Source organism: Spea bombifrons, chromosome 1 (assembly GCF_027358695.1).
Source record: "Spea bombifrons isolate aSpeBom1 chromosome 1, aSpeBom1.2.pri, whole genome shotgun sequence".
NCBI lineage: Eukaryota > Metazoa > Chordata > Amphibia > Anura > Pelobatidae > Spea > Spea bombifrons.
In genome coordinates, this window is record NC_071087.1 from 156,458,557 (window position 1) to 156,483,398 (window position 24,842).

Sequence of the window (24,842 nt, forward strand, 5' to 3'; positions counted from 1 at the left end):
TTAGAAATATCAGGCAAACTTGAAAGGAAAAATAAAAATCTAGTCCATGTTTGTGGAATAACGGTGGTTTCCAAGGAGTCATACCCCAACCTCATGTAGATAAACTTCCCAGTTCTTCTTGAAGAGGAATCTTCTCGCTACCATCGGACCTCATAATGTTGAGTCTTTGCCAGACCTAAAACCTGGAGGCTCATACCCACTAATTAGCCGATGGGATGTCTGGATCTCCTGTGGTGAGATGGGAAGTGACCTTTTTTGCATGTTTTTGTTTGAATTGAACAGCAGGTTTGGGGGTGGCGGTTTTGCACATTTCACTCAATATGTTTCTGTGTTGATCCCCATTGAGTAGAAACAGGTTAATTGACGATGTTCAAACACTGACTCCCAACACGGAAACAAAAAAATGGCAGCACTTCCCAGGTTACTGTTTGCTTCAGAGGGACGTTCCCAAATGGCATCTAGGCTGCTCACTTTTGAGACAATAATCTCATCTGAATGTACCACTTCATTGTCCAAAGAAAGATAACCAGCGTTGTTCTTCATCACAAACTTTGTTGTTTTGAAGATTCCGTTATTGGATAACATTGGTGGCGTCCAATCTAATATATTTTGCCATTTTTGAGAGCGATACCTGCTGACCTTTTGAATGTTCCTCTCTTACATACAGGGATATATAGAAAATATAAACATCTCTGTATAATATCATTAGTTGTGTAGTTGTGTTCCTTTGGTTAATGTCCACATGATGGGTCACTGGAACCTTCAATGGTAGAGACAGAACATTTCATATTTGAAATTGTTCTAAAACCTGACTCAAACCAGGAGCAATCAAGTCAGGCCTACCAAACATTTCCAGTAGCAGTAGACAATATTTAATCCAATAATTAGTAATAAAGTTGTTTTTTTAAGAATATTTCAACAATGAAACAGATCTGCACAGCAGCGGTAGGATGTTCAAAGAAGAATACGCACAACGAAACAAAAATTGGCATACTGTATTGAAAAACGCCGCTACGGTCACCGTCGATATCACGAGCCGACGGCTCGTCTTGTGGTCATTGTATTGTCCGATGTCGCTGGAGTTCTGAGCATAAATGCAAGAGGAAAAGAAATGAGAGCTTTTTTGTCGCTACGAGACGTCTTCCGCTTCGCACAAAGACGGGAGTAACTTGCCAAGTTTTCATCGGAGCCGGATATTAAACAAACGGCAACTCGGCTTTGAAGTACGCAGCGTGCACTCAAGCATCCAGAAACTGAATAGAAGAGCTTTCCTCGGCCTTTCAAATTGTGTTTCTTCTTTTTCTGTTCCTTTTAATGGCGCATGTATTACTCGTATGAATGCGCAAACCTCTTAAGATGACTGCTAAATTATTGGAGTAAATTTCTTTCAAGCATGCGCCACTTCAAAAGAAAAAAGGTTGGCCGGGCCGTTGCGAGAACGAGCGTTTTATACTGCGATCCGAGATGAAATAAACAAATATCTTGCGCGGGGAGGTTAGATGATATCCGATTCATTAGATATTAATTGGATATTTTAATACGGGGAAAAGCTTTGGAAGGTATTACATGTAAGTCTGATGAGCCGCTCAGATATTCACTATTTTAACATAATTGTGTACTATTGATTTTGTTAAACACTAGTATCGCCCCGTCTGCTGCTGTTAGGAGGGGTATCGTCCATACGAAGCTACTTTAATGATCCGACCAGAGCCGGGTGGATACTTCTTATGTACTTGCTTGCGATGGTGTCAAAAAAGGTACATTTATACACAAAAAAAAGCGCATTTCCGTCACGTGCTACCTAACAAGATGAACTTTTGAGGGCAACATAAATATGGACTCCCTTTCTTGATAACAGAAATGTTGCTCTTTCAAGAAGGACAAAAAGAAGTTTGTAGAGATTGTCTTCTCCTCCCATGTTCTTACCTTGAAATCCATCGCCCCCTTTGTTGAAACATCATACAATGCTTGGCTAATGGAGTCTCGAAGGCAACAGCACTTTCTTCTACCTCTATAGCTTATGAATCGTTACTAAATGACTGAATCTTCCAAACTTTGGTCCCCACCATGAGCCGTCATTAATATTAAATTGATATTTTGATTTCTTAGATACAGTTAACCCATGAATTACCTGAAAGATTGAAGCTCCATATTAAAAAAAAAATGTGTCGAAAGAACATCAGGGGTGGGTAAGTGTTGATCTCCACCAACCTATAGTAGCTTAACGTGATGGGAGTTATGGTCTAGAGACAGCTTGGTATTTAGACTTGTCTTGCTTACTACAAAGTCGCAGAAATTGCTTCCCCTGAAGAAAACATACTTCACATCTTTGCAAAGCTTTGTAAATAGACCGCAGCTTTTGTTCGAAACATCAGAAATGCCTAGAAACATGTTTTCAATAACACGGTCAATACAAAGCATCGTACGCGAGGCATTCTTCACTATGTGGCAAAATGAGAGAAATAGAAGGAAAAAAATAAAATAAGATACAGAAGTTCTGGCCAAGGACTTCACTGATGAATTACAAAGCCTCTCCAGATAACAAAAAGCAACTTAAAGCGAAGGGAAAACCTTGACTTGACCCTGGCTGACAGCATGGCTCCGGAGGACGGCTTTGGTTCTACTTATCTTTGAAGAGCACGGTGTCATCAAGAGTACTAGAAGCTGAACAACTAGGGTTCAAAATGCGACTCTACAACCACAACAAAGAAACAGGACCAGCCGTACGTAAAGAAACAAGTCAGAGATCTTCTTTGAAGAAAGGACATCCAATTTGAGTCCGTATGGAGAGCCCCGGCTCTGCACTGGAGAGATCACCGATTCCATTTACTATTTAGAACCCGGCCATTCCCCTTCAGCGTTCTATACAGGTTACTCTTCAGAACATTCATTCGAGACATTTGCTCAGGAAAAACCTAACGGTACTGAAAGCTGCTTCCTCTCTGGTATGTTGGAGAGGATACGGAAACATCTGATAAATTGCCTTTCCTTCTATTTAAGAGAAGCCAACAGACCGCCCTGCCGAGAGATAGCATTTATTATAAGGGCTAATAATTAGGAGGGGGGTAGATTAGCTCCTGGCGATCATAACTGATCCTCGACTACGAGAAGATGACCTGTGTCATCATAATAGCTTTTAGCATAAATAAACTAAACTTTTACGTTTTTTTGTCTGCTGAAGAGTAATATTTTTAAGCGATTTTCTTTTTAAAACGCAAAGGGACTCTTTATCTTACGGAAGCTGAGATGTGCGGCCGAAAAGTAGCATTTAAATGAATAGCCTGTAATGATGTCATCTTCCCGTCGCCCTTACGAAGGCTGAATGAACCAATCAGCAACTTCGGTGTGAGATACATTTACAGGGGAGGAATAACCACGGGAGAAAGTCAAGATATCTCATAGTTAGGTTGCAAACTGTAAGGTTTGTTCACTTGGGGAAAAGACAAAAATAAAAGTATATATATAAAAAAAAATAATAAAAAAAAATAAATATATATATATATATATATTTTTTTTTTTTTTTGCTTGTGGTCATCATCTAGTTGTTAGAGGGAAATAATATTTTTTGGCCTCTTGTAAAATTATTTTTTTTGCTTAAAAAATGTAATATTGAAAGAATATCCTTATAACGGTAGCTACAAAAAAAAGCTTTATTTTATTGTGTTTAGATATATTGTGTTATTTTGTCTCAATAAAAAAAAAACCTTAAGCAATATCCTCTTATATTCTTTAACCGCATTATAGAAGGTCAACTCAAGTTAAGAGAATTCTGCCGTATGTGTTCGACGGCAAAGAACGGAAAATCATCTAATTTCTCAATATTACGTAATGTGATTAAAAAAAGTCTTAAGAAACAGAGCAGTATTAAGGAAAACGACTCCAGCCATAAGGGCATGTATGTTTTCATTAGTGAATAACCTTTTTAAAAGTCACATACATCACAATCAAGGCCCCCCTCCCCCCTAATTGATCATTATTTTTCAAGAGTTTGGAAACGTTACAACGTCCAACTGTTTATATAGAATGGACACAGTGGTAGTAAAGCGCTGGTGTAAAACATACGAAAGCGGACACGTGGACTCCATGATCGCTCACCGTCTCATTCTCGGTGGCGGGGCTGGGGGGGGCAGCGAGTACCGAGACAATCCGGCCATGCGGGCAGAGCTTCAACACGCGTGATCCGGGCACAACTATGCGTGATATCATGGCCTGCTGGGTGTGTAGGGTGTCGGGGGCTTTTATTATGTAAAGGTTTCTTAATTTCCCATGATTCCACTGTTCTAGAATTCAGACCGCAAAGCAGTCCCACTGATTCGGCTTTATAGCCATAAAAATTAGACACCTCGCCAAACTCGGGGTACTTTGACCTAGTGGTGGGATAAGCAATAAATGCCCATAAAGCGTGACGGAATCCCCAATATGTATTCTATGCCTTAGATAGGTAGGGTTTCTTACAGACCACTTTTGCAGATCGTTTGTTTTTTTGTGTTTTTTTTAATATTTATTTTATTCATGCCATGGAAAGGTTATCTGAGCACCAGAATTCTTTAGTACGCCGAAAATGCCACGGTGGCGCCGGGTCCCCTGAAAGGTTCCTGGTTATCTGGTGGTGGCGGGGGTTTCAACACATTACCAAACATATCTTAGGGTTATTTAACACGGCAACAATATGGCGGGATGGGCGAGCCGAAGGGTTTTAATCTGCCGTCAAGTTCTAAGTTGAAAGATGCAATCCACGTTATGGTTGGCGGGTGAAATATAATTAGTAACAATCCGGAATGCGAGCGTTTTTAATATGATGAATCAAGTTCTTTTGGTTGGAGACAATAAGAACATTTTTAATGCCACCTTATGTTATAATGTCCACAGGGAGGCCCTTGCTCTATCGGCCCTTGCCTCCCGGCAAATTGAAGTAAACGCTACGGCCACATGAATAATTTTATGACCAATTATTTTTTTTTTTTTTTTTCTTGCTTTGCAAATAAGTTGCAGCCAAGAAGACTAAACTTTAACAAATGGCCACAAGGCATTTAAAGCTATTATACATTATACGACGATCCCCAAGTGTCTCGTCTGAGGGTCGGAGAGGCCCGGTAAATACTCCCCAATGTGAATCGCAATCAGCATGGAGCCGGGTAATTAGACTCTTGGAAATATTGGGAAAAGTAATGCCTTTTGCTGCAAAATACAGCTGGAGGCCGTGATTTCGGACTATCTGACACTAGAACGTCGGGAGTCTTTAATCAAAGTCGGTACCTTTTCTAGAAGATACCTCTTAAGTCTCAAGTGCAACTTTTCTTCTTTCTTTCTACGCTGGCCCAATAAACGGTAAAGACTCCATTTTCTTTTGGGTTATTATGACAATATCCATTTTTATTATTAACATTTCTGACGTGTCATTAACAAAAACTTACTTATGTGGTGCGATCTATGTGAGCGTACACTTAAATGGTGAGTGCCAGATCTGTAGGAGGTACGTGGGGAATTGGGTCTTTATTTTATACAATATAATATTGTGGATAAAAACTCATCACTTGCATCTCCCCGACTCTAAAAAGGCCCCTCAAAAAACTCTAAACTACAAAAAAAAAAGCCATACTATGGAAAATATTTAGACATATAATATAATATATATATACATATATATATATATATATATATATACACACACACACACACACACACACACACACACACACACACACACACACACACACATTATATAATATTATAATCAAATATCCCTTAACGACATGGAAGTCCGGTCAGGATTATGGGTTTTTTGTAGCTGTGAGCAAGAAAGGCAGCTGAAGGGAATCCCTTAATCCTGACTCGGGGACAAATATATTAGAAATTCTAATCAGCGGAAATTCTGACCTGTGCTTTTAAATAGTCCGATACTGCCAGAAACATGAAGAATGTGTGCGAGCGGCAGATAAAGGGGCTGCTGAAAGCAGGAGATAAGATAGAACGTGGCAAAGTTCACCTAATCACGACCTTCATGGGAGGGATGACCGGGCTTCTCGTGGCATTTTCCACAAAGCCGGGGTACTCGGTAGACTGACAATATATCACTTCTCTGGCCGGTGAAATACATTATAAAACGGCCCAAATTTGACTCCCAAGTCGGTGTGCTTGGATCGGGGGTAGGCACACTTTTTTATTTTTTTGTTAAAACGTTCCAGGGCCTTACAGCATTGGAATAACTAAAATACTCCACAAGCCTTGTCACTGACCATGAGGTTTATTCACTAAAGGCAGACATTGTTTTTGTGAACCGGTAACCCCAGTGAGGTTCTTCAGATTTGGGCTGATCCTTCCTTGAATAATCGGTAAATCAGATCACTAGAAAGTTACACATTAGACAACCAGCTCGGCCCTTCCTACAGGTAGCACTTACTTCTTACTTTCCCTTGCCATAGGATGATGAATAGGTCTTGACATAAAGTATTTGTAGTGAATCTTTGGGCATCAGTGATATTTGGGTTACTTTCTTTATTTTAAAATCTTAAACATTTAGACTGAATGCCAACCTCCAAAAAATATTCAAAAACAGAGGAAACTACGTTAGTATATTAGAAGAAATTGTAACTGGACCCAAAAAAAAAGCAATGATGTTGTCTATATAAAAGATTATTTTATTTTATATTCTTCTCTTGCTGCATCTCACTGTATATTTTATTTGTTTTGTTCTGTATTATTTAGTATGTCTTAGAGGCATGTATTATACTTTTTGTCATGTCTAAAAATGTTTTTTTTGTACTGTTTAGTATGTCTTAAAGGAATGTTTTCTAGTTTTTTTTTCCTTGTCTAAAAAATTGTCTTTGTTATAAATCAATAAAAAACATATATATATAAAAAAAAAGATTATTTTATATTATTATTATATTTTTTTTTCTTAAGCCCCCAAACATCTCATAAGTGCCAACATCGTGTTATGTTACACGAGGACCTACTTTGCCAGCTGTTTCTCGGCATCGGCACAGAGTTCCAGAAGACCCATTAGCACGGCGGACACGTCCATATATGGTTCCCAAACGGTAAAGCCCCGTCCAATCAGATCAATCGCTGTCCTGCGTATGGTGCTGTGAGGAGGCAGCTTGGCGCTTGGCGGTTGCAGCAGGAGGAACGTTAAGGCTTTGCCTGTAATAAATGAAGATAAATGGCATAAAACCCTTCTTTGAATGAGTAAAATGATTTTTACAAGACTTTAAAGCAGCTTAAATGTGTGCATTTAAAAAAAAAATCTGCTTCCTCAGCAGAAAAAAAATAACACCGGACTAGAGCTGGATGTCAGCGAAAAAAACATTAAACTTAATGGTGGAGAAAATAGTTTGACAGACAAATCATTTGAATGACACAAAAGACGTGATGGGAACAGAAGAGGTGAAGTCAGGCTGCCAGGATCCTATCCATCCCAGTAATTGAGGCAGAGTTTATAAGCTTTCGGTTTACCAAATAAACTCTGATGGCTGATAATAATACAAGCTCAAACTAAAAACAGGGCAATTTAGTAACAAGAATAAATGAAAGTTACAACTAAAGGGAAACTCGCTATTTTTTTTTTATCACTGGCATCAGATTTAAAATGAGTTTTAAAAAATATTGTGCGGTTTCCTTTTTTTTGGCATAATATTCACAGGCCGCTTTTTTATCCATTTCTATGCGTTCTTGCTCCGGTATCTGAACCTAATCTACTAGATAAACAACCTGACTCATTATCATACTGCCTGGGGTCAACACTTAGAAAGCCTCAACCTTAACCACCCAGCAGGACACCGTGACTAATGAAAGTCTATGGAGGAAGGGACTTCATTAGCATTGCCATAAAGCATCAGCTAAGTGTGGTGTTTGAGCAGGAAAGTCACCCAAAATATCACATGACTGACAACAATGGCGGCTCCAGGTCTGCAAATAAAGGGAGATTATTGGAACAAAATGAGATAAAACCAAGTTTTCAATACTGACCAACATTAGGGGGGGCGGGATGGTTATTATGGTATACATCGCTAGGGGGGGTTATTACTGTATACAGCGCTGGGGGGTTACTACCGTATACAGGGCTGGGGGTATACAGGGCGGTAAAATGAAGGACTTAGGGAAAAGTGACATATTTACATAAAACAATAACGCCCTTCATGATACATCTTAAGAAGCCATTGATATTTTCTGAACTTTTTTCCCATCCCAGGTGGATTCTTGTATAGACGATGTTTGACTTTTTATAGATTTAAATCTGTATACATTTTTATATTTTTGTTTACTTAAGTAGATGGCATCAGACACAGAAAAAAAAAATATATTATATATATATACAATCAGTATATGAAATTTTAAAAAGTTTAAACCAAACGAAGGGGTTTTCACAAAGATCCGAGGACAGAAATGAAACAATAGGAGGCAGGATTCTATATACAAAGGAAGCGTGTGGCCAGGACCCCATGAAATGTATGGACAGGGTGACATTATTTATGGGCGACCTTGCGCTGGCCCATAAACTGACACAGTATATAGCGCTATACATATAATCCTTTTATAGACGCGGTAAATCAAAATTAAATCCAGTTTTGTTGTTTGACGTATGAATGGATGCGCCTAATACAAAGGGATACAATGTGTCAACGTGTAACCAGAAATGGAACTTTCATACAACGCAGAATAATTATTTCAATTAACGGGATGTTTATGTTCTTAACATGCAGAGCAACGTTCTCCGTCACAAAAAGTGAATAAAAAACGTGATTTTTTGGTTTGTTTTCAGAGCAACATTACACTGACAAGAAAATATTGCTGTTGAGTGCATTGTAAATGGATATTGGTAACATAGTATCACCGCTACACACGCCTGCTCTGCAGTACGATTCCAGGAACAGAGACATTCATGGTGTTTCTTGAATGGAAGTAGCTGAGACCATTGGCATCCTGATAAGTATTCAGCCTAATCCTTTCCCAGACTGCTTTTTATTCTTGTTGTCCAGCTAGTGTCTTAATTTTGCCACCCTATGCCCTGCTGATAGAGGAAGTCTAAGAAAGAGCCCCCCTGGTCACTGATACAGTAACGCTACTACAGTCTCTGAGACTCACAGGCACTCAACTTGGAGACAGCTAGGTGTGGAGTTAAAGAGTTCTTCCTAAAGTTGCCACCCTCTGAGGATCTCCCAGCTCTTTTAAGTCATCGAGGTTTCAACAGGGACTGAACTAATGCTTAACCATGTCAAGCATCTTATGGGAGCTCTTCATCGATCAGTAGGACTTACTGGGGTCTAAGAACTGAGATGGCTCTTTCAACATTTTGGTCAGAATTGGGCCAATGAAGACAAAAAATATAAAGTCACATGAGACTTCGGATGTCTTCTCCATCTGAAGAAGAGACCTCTGACATCACAAAAGCTCATGACTATATATATATTTTATGTTGGCCCATCTTTGGCTAAAGATCTCAAGATGGGGAACATTTTTACCTTTTTATACATTAACTATATCAACTTTCATGAAAGACTCCATCTTCTCTTGGGTTATTTTGGTGGCATTTTCAGGTCAATTTGCCCCTTTTGTTAATTCCCCTTTGTATACTTTCTATAAGGGACTGCCAAGGCAGATATGGATGGATAGATTGTTGCAGGTGGTGGAGCGATCATGACATTAAACTGACAGCTAATATCCATTTAGTTAAAATTCGTACGGCTTAATGATCTCGCCAGAGCCTTCTGACAACATAATGACAAAATATCACAATTATTGCCTTCCCGGTGCAAAAAGCAATTATCTCTTCGCCTGTTACCATGATTAAGCGCGGTATAAACAAATATAGCAGAAGACGTGGACTAGAACACGAAGAGCTCAGGTAAAAACCGAAATAAAATGTAACAGAAGCGTCCGAAGGTTAAAAATACGTATATTTTAGGGATGACCAGCTGTGTTTCCCCCATTAGGGCTGCACTATCTATATTATGCGGCGTGTGTGTCTTTTGTAGTCTCCTTATTATCTGTTCTGCTGGAGGAAAGAGGACGCTGGGGTCACTCGCTGCAGCCATTTCATATTCCAGACCTCTGCAGAGGTCAACGCAGCTGCTTAGACAAATCTCTGGACAGCCTCGCTTGGCATTTAAAAGGAACCTTGAAGGTTATTCCTAGTGAATGGCCGCCAGAAGGGAAGATATAATTTCCAAACCCGAGGCAGAAATCTCTGTTGGTTTTCACGAGGGGGCTTATATTCTGCCCACTTTCATACAGCTTTTTGAAAGGGTCTTTTGGGGTAGATACATTACACGCTCAAGGCAGGGATTATTAGCAATGGTTGCCGTCTACAGGCAGATGAGATTAAGATTCAGACGGGGGAGAGAAGAACAGATCTGTACCTCGGCATTATAATAAGCACAAAAAAAGGTATTCTTACAAGATGTAGTTTGCTACAGATTATGTGGCGGATTAAGCAGGGCATATAGTGCTTGAATAACAAAGAGGTTTTAAATAAAGCTTTGAATATCAATGATTTATTACATGCAGGCAATAAGGAGCTATAATTATGGGGCATTTTTTGGTGAAGATTATTAACCCTGGCATAGAAAGGAGAAGATTAACAATTGCAATGTGCATGGCCTGATTTATAGAGGTGCTGAGATATGATGTCATACTTCGGCGCCGTCTCTTCAGGCTGACGAAGCATGAACGAGCAGGACATATAGAAACGTAGAATCCGATGGCAGATCAGAGCCATTCGGCCCGTCTAGTCTGAACCTAGAACCTTAATCAGTCGTTGGTCTTGTTTTACGAGCCATGTGCCTATCCCATGTATGTTTAAATGTCTTGGTAAAGGAGGTAAAACTTAAAAAGTAAGTAAAAAAATAGAAACATATCAGAAAGTGTTCAGAAATCTGCTTGGAATGTATTAGTATATAGAATAAAGAATAGTATTACTATTATACGGATACATGCCTCGTTAATTACTGCTCAGCAAGCAACAAAACACATGGAATGCACTTGATTGGCACCCGATGAAACACATCGTCGCTAATTACAAACGGTATTAGCAGCACGGACCTTCTGATTCTGCTGAGACAAGATCGCAAGAACCCCGACAAACTGCTACTCGGAGGCAACGATTGTCAGATGATAAGATAAAAAAAAAATTTTACATTAAGATAGGAGCCCGGTGTGAACCGAGAGTCTTGGCATGGGTAGATTCATAACGGATGTCAAGACACTCAGATAAGGCCATAAAGAGAAAGAGGATAACAGACTGCTGTACTGCAAGACTCTAACCAGATAAATGATGACTTGGTAGTGTCTAATATGTGGTAAAATGTGTCAAAACAAGCAAATCGTATCCATTCTTCTGGTCCCACTCTTACAAATGCTCCCCGAACCAAACGGGGAGAGCAACTACAGTAAAGAGGAAGAAACGTGGAACCGGGACTCTATGATGGCTGCTCCCATAGTTACACGTAAAATATGTTTCGGATATTATATTTGTATTGCTTCATTTAATCTGTAGGCACCATCACATAGGTATATACAGAAAAGTTAAATCACCCAACTTCATAGTGTCCCTTTGTGGAAAGTCCTTCTTTGGAGCCAAAATGTCTGATGCTCCTCTTCTCAAGGAGCTCAGAATGTTTGCTGGGTATGAGACTATTACAGGGTTCTAAAGCCCTAATGCACTAAGCAAGCTCCATAAAGACATGGTTGGATGAGTTTGGGGTGGAAGAACTTGACCGGCTGCACAGAGCCCTGACCTCAACCCCATCCAACACCTTTGGGATGAACTGGAAGGGAGATTGCGAGCCGGGCGTCTCGTCCAACATCAGTGCCGGACCTCACAAACGCTCGACTGGATGAAAATTTCCCACAGAAAAAAAAAAAAAAAAAAAAAAAAAATATATATATATATATATATATATATATATATAACATGGACTATTTACATTTTGGAATATATATAACTGGTGACCATGGAAATTCAAGTATACATACAGAAAAATCTCACCATTAGTATCCTTTCTACTGATATCTATGTTTTTATTGTATTTTAAAAATATTCATGAGCTGGAAAAATGTCAGAAAAGGGGTAAACAAAATAAAAAAAAAAAAAAAAAAAAAAAAGATCATTAGTGTCATAAAAATGTGAAGTAATGAGGAAGAAACGACCGGCTTCTGCTTAATAATGCAAATATTCCATACTGCAGTCCAAACGCACATCCTTCCCGAGATCTCGCTCTGTATCCTTCAAAACACGGCCAGCAAAATCAATACCTTCAAGACAAGGGAAAGTAAATGAATAAAGCACCGACTGTGAGTTATTGAAGAGGCCACGGGTTTTTCAATTTGGGTTTGCAATGCAGCACCGTTGCCACGGGGATATTAAAAACCATCGCAATAAAAAAAAAAAAAAAAAAACACAAAAAAAATAAAAAGACACCCTTTCCCCGACGACTGTGGACGGCACTGAAAACAAAGCCGAGAAGGTAACGGCGATTATGGCATTTAATGAATTGCTAAACGATATGGCATCCTTGTGGGATCACTTATTTCGTTCACTTAAATTCTAGATGCATCACGATTTATGCTATCGCTGCAAGCCCCAGATGAATTAGTAATAAGTGGCTACTTTATTTAAATGTGTTGATAAATAGTATAACCAATTAATACATCTCCATGAAATTTCTGCGCACAGAAAGCTGGCGTCAGAGCGCTGTAATACACCGATCGCTAACGATGGGTAAGTAAGGGGAGAAGCCGCGCACGCCGAGGCTGTATCAGCGTATCGCTACATCGTATTTGTCAGGAACCACTTTTTTGCTGCCTGAACCATGGCTTTTTCATACCTGTGCCATTTACATCTGCTACCACTAGTGGCCACCCTCTGCCCTCTGGAGCACTCAGAACTCAGGTGTGCCTTGTTACCTGGGTTGAGCCCTAGTGAATACATCCAGCTGGGCCTTGTTACCTGGATTGCCCTGCCTTTATGAACCTGCCCTGCCCTTCAGTCAGGGCCTTTGTATTGAAGTCTATGGACCTTCCTGCTGTGCATCTGCATCTGCATCGTTCCTGGTTCCCTGCTTTGTGTCCTTCCAAGTGGACTCCCTGCTTTTGTGTCCTTCCAAGTGGACTCCCTGCTTTTGTGTCCTTCCAAGTGGACTCCCTGCTTTTGTGTCCTTCCAAGTGGACTCCCTGCTTTTGTGTCCTTCCAAGTGGACTCCCTGCTTTTGTGTCCTTCCAAGTGGACTCCCTGCTTTTGTGTCCTTCCAAGTGGACTCCCTGCTTTTGTGTCCTTCCAAGTGGACTCCCTGCTATTGTGTCCTTCCAAGTGGACTCCCTGCTTTGTACCCTTCCAAGCGGGCTGTGTGCCTTTCGTACCCTTCCAAGCGGGCTGTGTGCCTTTTGTGCCCTTCCAAGCGGGCTCTCTGTCTGTCGTGCCCTTCTAAGCGGGCTCCCTGCCAAAAGACTTATTACCGGTATTTATTTTGCCATACGTCCGGTTACTTGCTTAGTCTATATTACCCTTATTTGCTGGTCCTGTTATATACATAAAATACACTGCATTACCTGGATTTCTGTTTGTGGTATCTTTGTTTGCATAATCATGCACCGTGGGTTACATACTGAACCCCAAGTATCCCCTGCGCATGGGCTCCTGCCCGACCTGATCACCCGAGTCCTGACAGTATTTATATGGCGCCAACAAGTTCCGCAGCGCTTCATACGGTCCCTACATTCAAACGGTCTGACAAAACAAGAATAGCATCCACCTCTTCTATTATTATTTTTATTTCATTCTCCGGTTATTCGGACCAAAAAAAAATGTATATCCGGGGCATTTCATTCAAATGTTGCTTCGCTTGAAGCCTCGGCAAAGAGCACACTGGAATCCTCAAGTTGTACCAAGATTCTTCCATTGTGTAGAAAACCAATTTCTGGGCACTGTCCTGACAGAGTCTTTGAGCACAGGCTAAGTGACCGCACAGACTCGGTGGAGTGAAAGGTCCTCTTCCCACATCTCGGTTTTGTGTGAAGTCTCTCCAGGACGTCACACAGAAGGAGCCGTAGGAGAAGCTTGGAGTCTGGTGTGTTGTATTGAGGGCACTTTGTGGTTTGTCAGGAATGGTCTTATGCCGAGTAAGGAGCAGGTCGCTGTCCGAGACTGTCGCAGGCCCATCCTCAGCTTGGTGAGAGACTGCTCTGTCATTGAACCGCTCGAGGAGGAGGATTATTCCCCTGTCCTCAAACTCCTGTCCCCTCAGTACTTGGACTTTTGCCATATACTGTTGTTTTCAGTAGGACTGCGTATTTCAGGTATACTGCTTGTTATAGACAGCACACAAATGGTATCGCTGTACAGTGAAGGAAAAACGTATTTGATCCCCTGATGATTTTATACCTTTGCCCGCTGACAAAGACAGAACAACAACAAAAAAATCCTTAGTACTTAGTGGCAAAACCCTTGTCGGCAATCAGAGGTCAGAGGTTTCTTGTAGTCGGCCGCCTCGCGTCTGTGGTCGTTTCCGGTGGTGGGTGTGAAGGGGGGTTGAGCCTTCTGGTCACCATCACACCTAGAAAACTTCAGCGGGTCTCATCTTTGAATCCAGATCTTCATATATGATTCTACGCTGGCTCAATAAAAGGATGGAGATGTTGGGACCCTAAAGATAAGGTGGCCGTTCCTCATCTAAAAATGTAGCTTATTAGCACGTCAGCTCTACTGTAAGGGAACTTATGGGAACTTTATGCATTGGTTACTTTCACAGCAGCCAGGGCTTGTACAGGCACTAGAGAGCAGTAGCTAAATGGAACAGCCACCCAGTAGAAGTGGCAGACATTAATACAGTGAGGGAATGTAAACATGCATGGGATAGACACATGGCTCCTGTATCTAAGACGAGACCCACGACTGATTAAGGTTGGAGTCTTTGCTCAAATTGGGCAGACAAGATGGGGCGTAGGGGTATTATCCAACATCAAACTGTATGTTCCTATATTGGCAAGTTCAGGACAACAGTCCCTACGAAACTGAAGTTTGTGAATATTAGCCGAGCGGGTTCTGGCGGCCTTTCTGCTCCGATCACTTGAAATATTTACTCGGATCTGCGCGGGTTTCACAGACTCGGAAGACAAGGAAAGAGAAAAAAAAAATCCCAACAACCTTCTGTTAATAGAAAGGTTACTAATTCCGCCTGTTTCACAGTCTGGACATCTTTGTTTAAACTTTGACTTGGCTTAAATGAAGGAATTAATATTGACAAAAACATCAACTAAGCTAATGACTTGTTAGTTAAGGCAATAAACATGTCACATTAGAGTCAGCGCAGTAAAGAGGTAATTAGCCCTGGAAAAGCTCGGCTGATTGGAGATGTTGAGTCTTTGCTCTTAACCTTTGAGTCCATTAACTACTACAGGACAAGTAGTGGCTATGCTAATGCGGCTTCTCCGATACGCGTCAGCACCGCTACACTGGCCAAAGACTGCATTAACCCGCATTAACGGCGCTGGCTTCATACCCCCATCTCCCCCATTTACTGCATGTCCATCAATCAAGAAATCGGATTTTCGTGGGTTAATAAAACGCAGGACACGTCCAGTTTGACAAAATATTACAAACAGAAAGCTGGAACTTGCTAAAAGAACCATTCGGCCCGAAACCAGTCCGTATTTAACCCTTGGTCTCGCCGCTGTATTAGCCTCTACCGCTTCTACTGGGAGGCTGTTCCACTTATCTACTTGCCCACTCCGTGAAGTAATATTGCATCTAAGCCTCTAACTCTTTATTTCAAAGGAGGAGAAATGTTAGAGGCCATAATCTAAAACTAAACTAATTTATTAATTATTTTTATTATTATCTTTATTTATATCGCCCCAAAAATTAATTCCCTTAATGTGTTTAATGTTTCTATCACATCCTCTCTCCTCCTTCCTCCAAGCTGGACATATTAAGGACAAAAACACTAAAAAAAAAGTATAAGAGTAAACTTGGCAAAGATAATACCTTTATTAGCTAAGTGCAATAGAATGTAAGCTTTTGAGACTACTCAAGGTTACTTAGGTCTCATCTTTGGGCAAATGAAAGTAGTCTCAAAGGCTTTCAATCTATTCACTTAGCCAGTAACGGCATTATCCTTAGTGAATTTGCGCTTTTAGTATCCACAGCTAACACCCATTCTATACCTCTAATAATAAATAGTACAGTATTTCTCGGGCTTCTTGGGGGGGGGGGTACAGCCGACAGGTAATTACTGATATGAATCAGCCGAGGCTTAGATTATTAAAGAAAGGAGAAAAAAAAAAGAAGAATCTTGTAGAAAATGAAGTGCTACAAATAAGGGGATGAAGCTTTCAGGACGTGCCGCGTCTCTTATTTATTTACATGGTGCCAAAATATTTTAGAATGCAGTATACTCCGGGGAGGAATCTCAGAGAGAAATAAACAATAAACGGAACGATTGGTAACTTCAATTACAGCGTGTGGGAACCGCCGGGCAATAGAGAAGGGAGAGAGATGTGCCGGAGACGCAAGAAGCCGTTATCGATAGCCGCCGACTGGGGCCGGAACGAGGAACGGGAGGGAGAAATGACTCTGCTCGCACGGCCTGAGCAAGGTTAATGTTACGGGCGCGTACAAATTAAACTGCAGACTTCTTTTTTTTGTTTGTTTGTTATATCCAGTGTGGCTTTGAGGTTTAATCAGATGTTTTAACCAACTATAAAGTGACTTGAGCGTTTTTTAGGTAAAAAAAAAAATAAAAAAAAAATAGCATTTTGAAAGCCAAGGTCATGATGTCAGGTACTGAACGGCATGACATCATAGAACGGCATTAAAAAAATCCAATTGCTAGTCACTATTTTCCCCTTAGCCGTAGTTCTCTTTCTTGTGGCGAGGAAGGTGTCCCTTCTCCAGCCATCATATGCACTTTGACGCCGTGTGATCTCTTCAAATGCTCAGGTTGTCTATTTTGTAAATGAATATTATTTATAATATTATATTATTTGTCCCTTTTCCCGTCCCGTTTGTTAAATGCCATGCGGGAGATGTTTTCGGCTGAATATATCTGGATATAACACAAATTAGAGAATTATAATCCAAAACGTCGCTACCTAAAACATTGCCGGCATTTCCCGTCTCTCTCCGCGGCTCGCTTAAACGGACCTAACCGCGCTATTTTTCTTCCTATCAGAATCCTCGCTCTGTGAATCAAAAGTGAAGGCAAGATCAATTCCATTCCCGGGCAGTAAATGAGACTTAGATCAGATTTGGATCAATTTATGGAGAGAAGTGAAAAAAATGACTATGCTCTTCCCTACCCTAAAATATAAGGGGGGGGGGTAATTTCCATAAAGATTACAAAACAAAGTGTTGGACTGGAGCATTATTTAGTTGAATAATAATTTATAATAATTACTATTAATTATTCCATTATTAGTCTGTAACAGAAAAAAATGAAGATGAAAATGGAAGTTTGTTAGTTATTTTCTTTCTGTGGGAATATCTAAATTTCTCTGTGACCAAAGTTAACATGGAATCGCTGCCGCTGCGTATTTTAGGTTTATTTCTTAGACAAAGTAGCATACATACGATGGATGCCATTAACTGGATGATGGAACTTGGGTGCTGCAAGCTGTAAATGGGGGAGAAAGTGGAGAGGATATGGGCACCCTTTTAATATACAGTATTTTATATACATACATACGCACGTTCAAAAGTTTGGGGTCAAAATGTCCTTGTGTTAGGGGGGAAGCAAATATTGTCCATTGAAATAACATGAAATGGATGAGAAATCCAGCGCAGACGGGGTTAATGTTGAAAATGACTATTGTAGCTGAAAACGGCTGAATTTTAATGGAATCTCTTCAAAGACGTAGTGAGGCTCTTTATCACTCCCATCACTCCTGTGTCCCAATGGCCCTTTATCACTCCCATCACTCCTGTGTCCCAATGGCCCTTTATCACTCCCATCACTCCTGTGTTCCAATGGCCCTTTATCACTCCCATCACTCCTGTGTTCCAATGGCCCTTTATCACTCCCATCACTCCTGTGTTCCAATGGCCCTTTATCACTCCCATCACTCCTGTGTCCCAATGGCCCTTTATCACTCCCATCACTCCTGTGTTCCAATGGCCCTTTATCACTCCCATCACTCCTGTGTTCCAATGGCCCTTTATCACTCCCATCACTCCTGTGTTCCAATGGCCCTTTATCACTCCCATCACTCCTGTGTTCCAATGGCCCTTTATCACTCCCATCACTCCTGTGTTCCAATGGCACGTTGTATTCACTGATCCAAGTTTAAAAGGCTAATTGATCGTTAGAAACCCTTTTGTAATTATTTTACAGCCAGAAATTCTTTTCATGAAAATAGAATATATGTGAATATATTCCAAACTAAGAAAACATGGACTTCTTGCAAAGTTCTATTTCTGTTAATTAAATAAAGCTGGTAATAAACTGCTTGGGCTGAAGTTATTTTTGTCCAATGCAGTATTGGCACAGCAGATAAACCGGACTTCATGGTTGGGGTTGTAGTGAAATAGAAGTCTGTCAACTCCCAGCTCTGAAGACTTTTAATTCATAAGCCATGTAAAAATGAAATTTTTACCAAATCGACTAAATTAAAACTATCTATAGGTGAAGCATTTTGCTTATAACTAACTCTTCTTCTCCAATCCTCACGAAGGCTGTCTGAGCCAATCAACAACAATCAGCAACCCGGAGGAGATAACTTAACGGGGAGAGGAAATCACACAGATCACAATTCCTTAATTTATTTAATATACCGAGCTATCCTCCCATTGGTAAACCCCAGACAGCATAGAATATTCCGCTTCCCTCCCCGCTGCTCGTGGGATGTCGCTTGAAATGTTTTTAAGACTTACACGTGTGCCTGGCAAGAGAGTAGTTCGAGCCGCCGGTGGTCAGACCGAACCCTTCGGGGATCTGGCTGGAGCTCCTCGGCCGGGTCAACAACTTTGGCGGCTCAATCTCGGCTCCAAACTCCGCTCCGATCACGCCCAGCAGCACGATGGCGGTGGCCTGCTTGCGTCTCTCCTCGTACGAAGGTGCCGCTTTTTTCATCAGCGGCAGATTAGAAAGGCAGCCTTAATAAAAAAGAAACACAGCAGATACTTATGAGATGTGGGTAACCGGATATCACCAGCAGAATACGAACGATCACAGCACAGATTTACCGAACACGGACATGGGAATAATTATTAGAATCTGAATGTTTGGAGGGAGGCTGTGATTTCTGCTCCTTCACGTCACTATGCATGATGAAGGTCCAAACGAGGGCCGCTTCCGCTGTAGGAAGAGCTTGGCTGGACATTTATAACGTTTAGGTGAATCAATGAAATTTCTCCGTGCCCGTTGATTTATGCATTCTTCGGGGCCAGCTTCAGCCCTTCACAATGGGTAAACTTGCTAGTGCCGACCCTTCATAATGAATAGCGAAGTGAACATTAAAGCCCGCTTCTCTACCTTTAGTGAATAAAAGCCTACGATATCAGCGCCGATTAGCAATTAACATGGATTTCCTTATCACAAAATGAGATCAAAGCCACGCGGGGCAAATCACTGGCCCCCGGCACACTGTGCATGGACTGCTGCCCTAGGGAAAAAGTGCAGACGTACATCAAATGCATATTCACCACGCACTGCGATGATTTACCCCGTAAAGACCGGCTACAGAGAGCCGAACTCCTTCCTCCGACGACTTTAACATTCAAATTCATTAAAAAAAGATCATTTAAATACGCGGCGTAACATTTTACTGATATCAACGGAGATCGGGAGTCCTGCTTTCCCTCTAAACGCGGCCGCAATGTTACGATTCATCAAATGAGTTATAATTGTCTGCTTCATTAGAATGGATGATAGATGACACCACGAGATCGGGGGCAAGGGACTGACACAAGATAAATGATACTGTAATTACACTGCCCTATATACATACTATCACTCCAACCAAATTCATATCATACATACATCATGAATCCCTCTCTCTCTAATATCTATCTATATATCTATCTATCTATCTATATACACACACACAATGTATGTTTACACTCTGAGCTATTTTACATAAATATATATATTTATACATATATATATATATATATATATATACACACACTAATAAATTAGCAATAATAATAATAAATATATGTACACAATGTATAAGACTGTATACACAGTGCTGCAGAATATGATGGCGCTATATATCAATTAATGATAATAAATCTGTCCATTAATCCTACTAACGTTCTCCCAGCCAGCAGAAAAAGTTACAAGCCCATTAGGAAAGGGTAAGAATATATATTATATATATAATATATTATATATACACACACACCATATATATCATGTAAAGGGCTGTCCTTTGTTACACTGTTACACTACGGCTTGCAATGTATAACGGCCCCAACTCCCTTCTCCTCCCGCCCCAAACCTGATGGGGTCAAACAGGAGCAGAGTTTGGAAATTATGATTTGGTCGGAAGCCGCTCATGCCTCAGAATTAGAGCGTGGACGGCGGAAGCCGAATGCGTCTGCCGGCCCCGGCAAGCTCCGTGACAATAGTTCAGAGGAAAGGGCCACTCTGCAGCTGATTGTTCTGTCGGCTGACCTCTGCAGAAGGGGAATTGCTAACCGCCGTCCGCTCCTCGGCTGACACATGAATGATCGCAGCTCCGTCTCCTCTGGCCAGGGCCGCCTGTAGCCCAGGTGCTCAGACGCGGGGCTCGCTTTGACATCTGAGATCAAGATGAATTGGCGCAAACTCCTGATCCGAGATTGTTTTATACCGTTTAATTTAGTTTCTTCCCCCTGCCTGGATGAGCACAGCTCTGGTTATGGATTTCTATTCTAATGTACCGAAGCAGGCGCCGAGAGGAGCCAACCGAGCAGATGCCGGAGTTCGGGGGCCGCGGAGATCCTGATCAATAGACAAAGCGCTGACCCTATCTGCCCCGGCTCGCCGATTGCCCCGGCCAGAGAAACACGTGCGGGGTTTCCGGTAGGAAAATGGGCAGCAGGGGCACTTCTTCACGCTGTTGGCCTCGTACCCTCCTCCATTATAACCAATATGTGCCTTTGGGCGACAGGCCTGGGATCTATAACGGTGAACGGTTTGCAGGATAGAAGAAGTCAGGAAAGACTAAAGGGATCTCGATATATCCGGCATGGATTCTTTCAAAGCAGCTCAGAGGATTAGATGTAATGTAAGGAGGTAACACATTACTGAGAGGGTGGTGGATAAGTGGAACAGTCACCCAGCAGTAGTGGCAGAACATAGAAACAAAGAATTTGACGGCAGATAAAAACCAGCCGGCCCTTCTTGTCTGCCCATTTTATCCGATGTAAAGGCTCAAATCTCTAGTTTCACCGTTTTAGTAGCTCTCGTCTGAGGATAATACAGAGAAGGAATTTAAACATGCGCGGGACAGGCATACGGCTCCTGAATATAAGACGACTGATTAAGGTCTGAGAGTCTGTACAGCAGGAATAAAAGGTAGACTGGACGGGCCGAAAGGGTCTGATCCGATTCTGTTGTTTTGTAACCTATTGGCCCTTCTCTAGGTGATAGATATTAGTATTAAACGTTTCCCCAAGCAGTGGCATGGATTGATATAGAGATACAGCAGTTACATGGTGGCTTCTGAGGGTTGGGAGGCCAAAGGCTAAGTAGGCCAACAACATGCCTCTCCAGATGTGGGAAAGACGGCCATTTTGAATTCAGAGATGGGCCAGGTATGGCTGCCCCACTTGGGGTCTTGGGAGCCTTTTATGTTACAGACCTTCTGGCCAGCATCCAAGATATCAGGGCCAAGTTCCAATGAAGGCGCACGGAATCTCCAAATCAGACAGTATCTCACGCATGAGACGGGAATTTTCTCTCTCTTTCACTTGAGTGTTAGAGGAATGATGGAGGTGCAGGGAATATGCTACATGCGGGGGGCACATATATTATGCTACATGCGGGGGGCACATATATTATGCTACATGCGGGGGGCACATATATTATGTTACATGCGGGGGGCACATATATTATGCTACATGCGGGGGGCACACATATTATGCTACATGCGGGGGGCACATATATTATGCTACATGCGGGGTGGCACATATATTATGCTACATGCGGGGGGGCACATATATTATGCTACATGCGGGGTGGCACATATATTATGCTACATGCGGGGGGGCACATATATTATGCTACATGCTGGGGGCACATATATCATGCTACATGCGGGGGGGCACATATATTATGCTACATGCGGGGGGCACATATATTGGCAACAGGTGTTTCAAATGATGAACTCCTACGAGAAAATATGGGGGCTTGGTACGCTATGACAATAGTGTCCTACGAGGCCGGGCTCTCTTTCTCATGCTTACACTATTTAGTGGGCTTGGGCTCTTTGTTAACACATTAATTGGGGGGGGTTGGGTAGTTTTCTTTGCTTAGTAATATCCCTAACTATCACGTTGGCCACATGTATTAGAAACAAGTACCGTATTTGCTCGATTATAAGACGACCCCGATTATAAGACGACCCCCCAAAATCAAAATATTAATTTAGGAAAAAAACAAAAAGCCTGAATATAAGACGACCCTATAGGAAAAAAGTTTTACCAGTAAATATTAATTCATGTAAATTATTTTTTCATGTTTAATAAAAGCTATGATTGAGAAAAATATATTTTTTAAATTTCCTTTTATTTGCCAACCTGCCTCCCCCCAGTTATGCCACTCTGCCCCCAGAAATGCTTTATACCCCCCTATTTGCCACTCTGCCCCATGATATGCCTTATACCCCTATATGCCACTCTGGCATATAGGGGGTTAAAAGGCATATCATGGGGCTGAGTGGCATATAGGGGGTTAAAATGCATTTCTGGAGGTATATAGGCATATCATGGGGCTGAGTGGCATATAGGGGGTTAAAATGCATTTCTGGAGGTCCAGAAATGCATTTTAACCTCCTATATGCCACTCAGCCCCATGATATGCCTTTTAACCCAGCATGTACATGCTGGAACCTGGGGATGATAGTAGTGGGATTACAGCCTCCCTATGCCATGCTACAACCCCCACCCCCCTTACACATCCATGCTATCACACACAAACACATTTAAATACTCATTCATTCCATTAATCACACATACTTCACACATTAATCACACATACTTACCCAAAAACCCTCCCCCACCCCCTTACCTGAACTGCAGATCTCTCACTCGAAGACTTCTGCAGGGGACCGGCTGTAGAGCAACTTCTCTGGCCCCGCCCCCAGAGGAGGGAGGGGGAGATAGAGCTCTGTGAGGACGCTGCAAGCTTCCTGTCCTCCTGCTTCTAACAGAAGAGACGCTGCTCGCGACCGGTAAGCAGCATGGCCCCAGAAGACATTTTTTGGGGGGTCTGAGAAGACGACCCCGATTATAAGACGAGGGGTATTTTTCAGAGCATTTGCTCTGGAAAAAACCTCGTCTTATAATCGAGCAAATACGGTATTTTGAGAATTAAATATTGGTGCAAAGTGATAAATTCCTTCTTTTTTGTGTCTTTCTTCTATGTATGGTTTATAAAATGTGTAGGTGGACTTGCTCAGAGTTGCCACATTGTATTTCCTTTCTACATTATATACACTGATATTTTATATGGAGGATGCCTTGTTGCTAAGTTACAATGTATGTACATCCAGCAAGCTATATAAAGGTAAAATTCTAGAGAAATAAAAGCTATAGAAAATTACTTTAAGTTTAATTCTATGCTCATAGGACCTTTTGATACATATAGCACGTATATATTATTGTGTTCCGGATGCTGATATTTCAATGTTTATTATGTGCACATCACAGAAATTCGCAGCGACAAATACACCATCGTTCAAAAGTTTGGGGTCACTGAGCTGTTTGATGAAGGAAATTTCTGGCTGTAACATAATTTGCAAAAGGGTTTTCTAGCCATCAATTAACCTTTTAAACTGAAACTTGGATCAGCGAACACAAGGTGCCATTGGAACTCAGGAGTGATGGGAGTGATAAAGGGCCATTGGAACACAGGAGTGATGGGAGTGACAAAGGGCCACTGGAACACAGGAGTGATGGGAGTGATAAAGGGCCATTGGAACACAGGAGTGATGGGAGTGATAAAGGGCCATTGGAACACAGGAGTGATGGGAGTGATAGTGGGCCATTGGAACACAGGAGTGATGGGAGTGATAAAGTGCCGTTGGAACACAGGAGTGATAGGAGTGATAAATGACCACTGGAACACAGGAGTGATGGGAGGAATAAAGGGCCATTGGAACACAGGAGTGATGGGAGTGATAAAGGGCCATCGGAACACAGGAGTGATGGGAGTGATAAAGGGAAATCGGAACACAGGAGTGATGGGAGTGATAGTGGGCCATTGGAACACAGGAGTGATGGGAGTGATAAAGTGCCGTTGGAACACAGGAGTGATGGGAGTGATAAAGGGCCTCTGTACGCCTATGAAGAGATTCCATTAAAAATCACCTACAATAGTTATTTACAGCATTAACCCCGTCTGCGCTGGATTTCTGATCCATTTCATGTTACTTTAACGGACAAAATATGCTTTTCTTTCAAAACAAGCAAAATTCTAAGTGACCTCAAAATTTTGAACGGCAGTGAAAATTATTTTGTAAATTCAGGTGTCATAATTATTATACTCTATAGTTGATAAAATAAAAAAAATTGAAAATAGTAATAATCACCCGATTTATCCCTTTGAATGCAGTTCTCGTATTTTGATTAAGTGAATATAAAACCCGACCTGAACATTAAAAACATCCTAATCCATGATGGCAAAAAAAAAAAAAAATCTCCA

General features: G+C 41.5%; 1 protein-coding gene across 5 annotated transcripts in view; it reads right to left on the reverse strand.

Annotated features, from left to right (window-relative positions):
* WDR7 (WD repeat domain 7) overlaps nt 1-24,842 on the reverse strand; it is a 141,836-nt gene that overhangs the window by 41,879 nt on the left and 75,115 nt on the right. For all 5 annotated transcript variants that reach the window (XM_053448197.1, XM_053448194.1, XM_053448196.1 and 2 more), the window contains 2 exons: nt 18,863-19,084; nt 6,957-7,143 (listed from right to left, as the gene is read on the reverse strand). In XM_053448197.1, the coding sequence (XP_053304172.1) occupies nt 6,957-7,143; nt 18,863-19,084 (409 nt within the window). The remainder of the gene's footprint in view (nt 1-6,956; nt 7,144-18,862; nt 19,085-24,842) is intronic.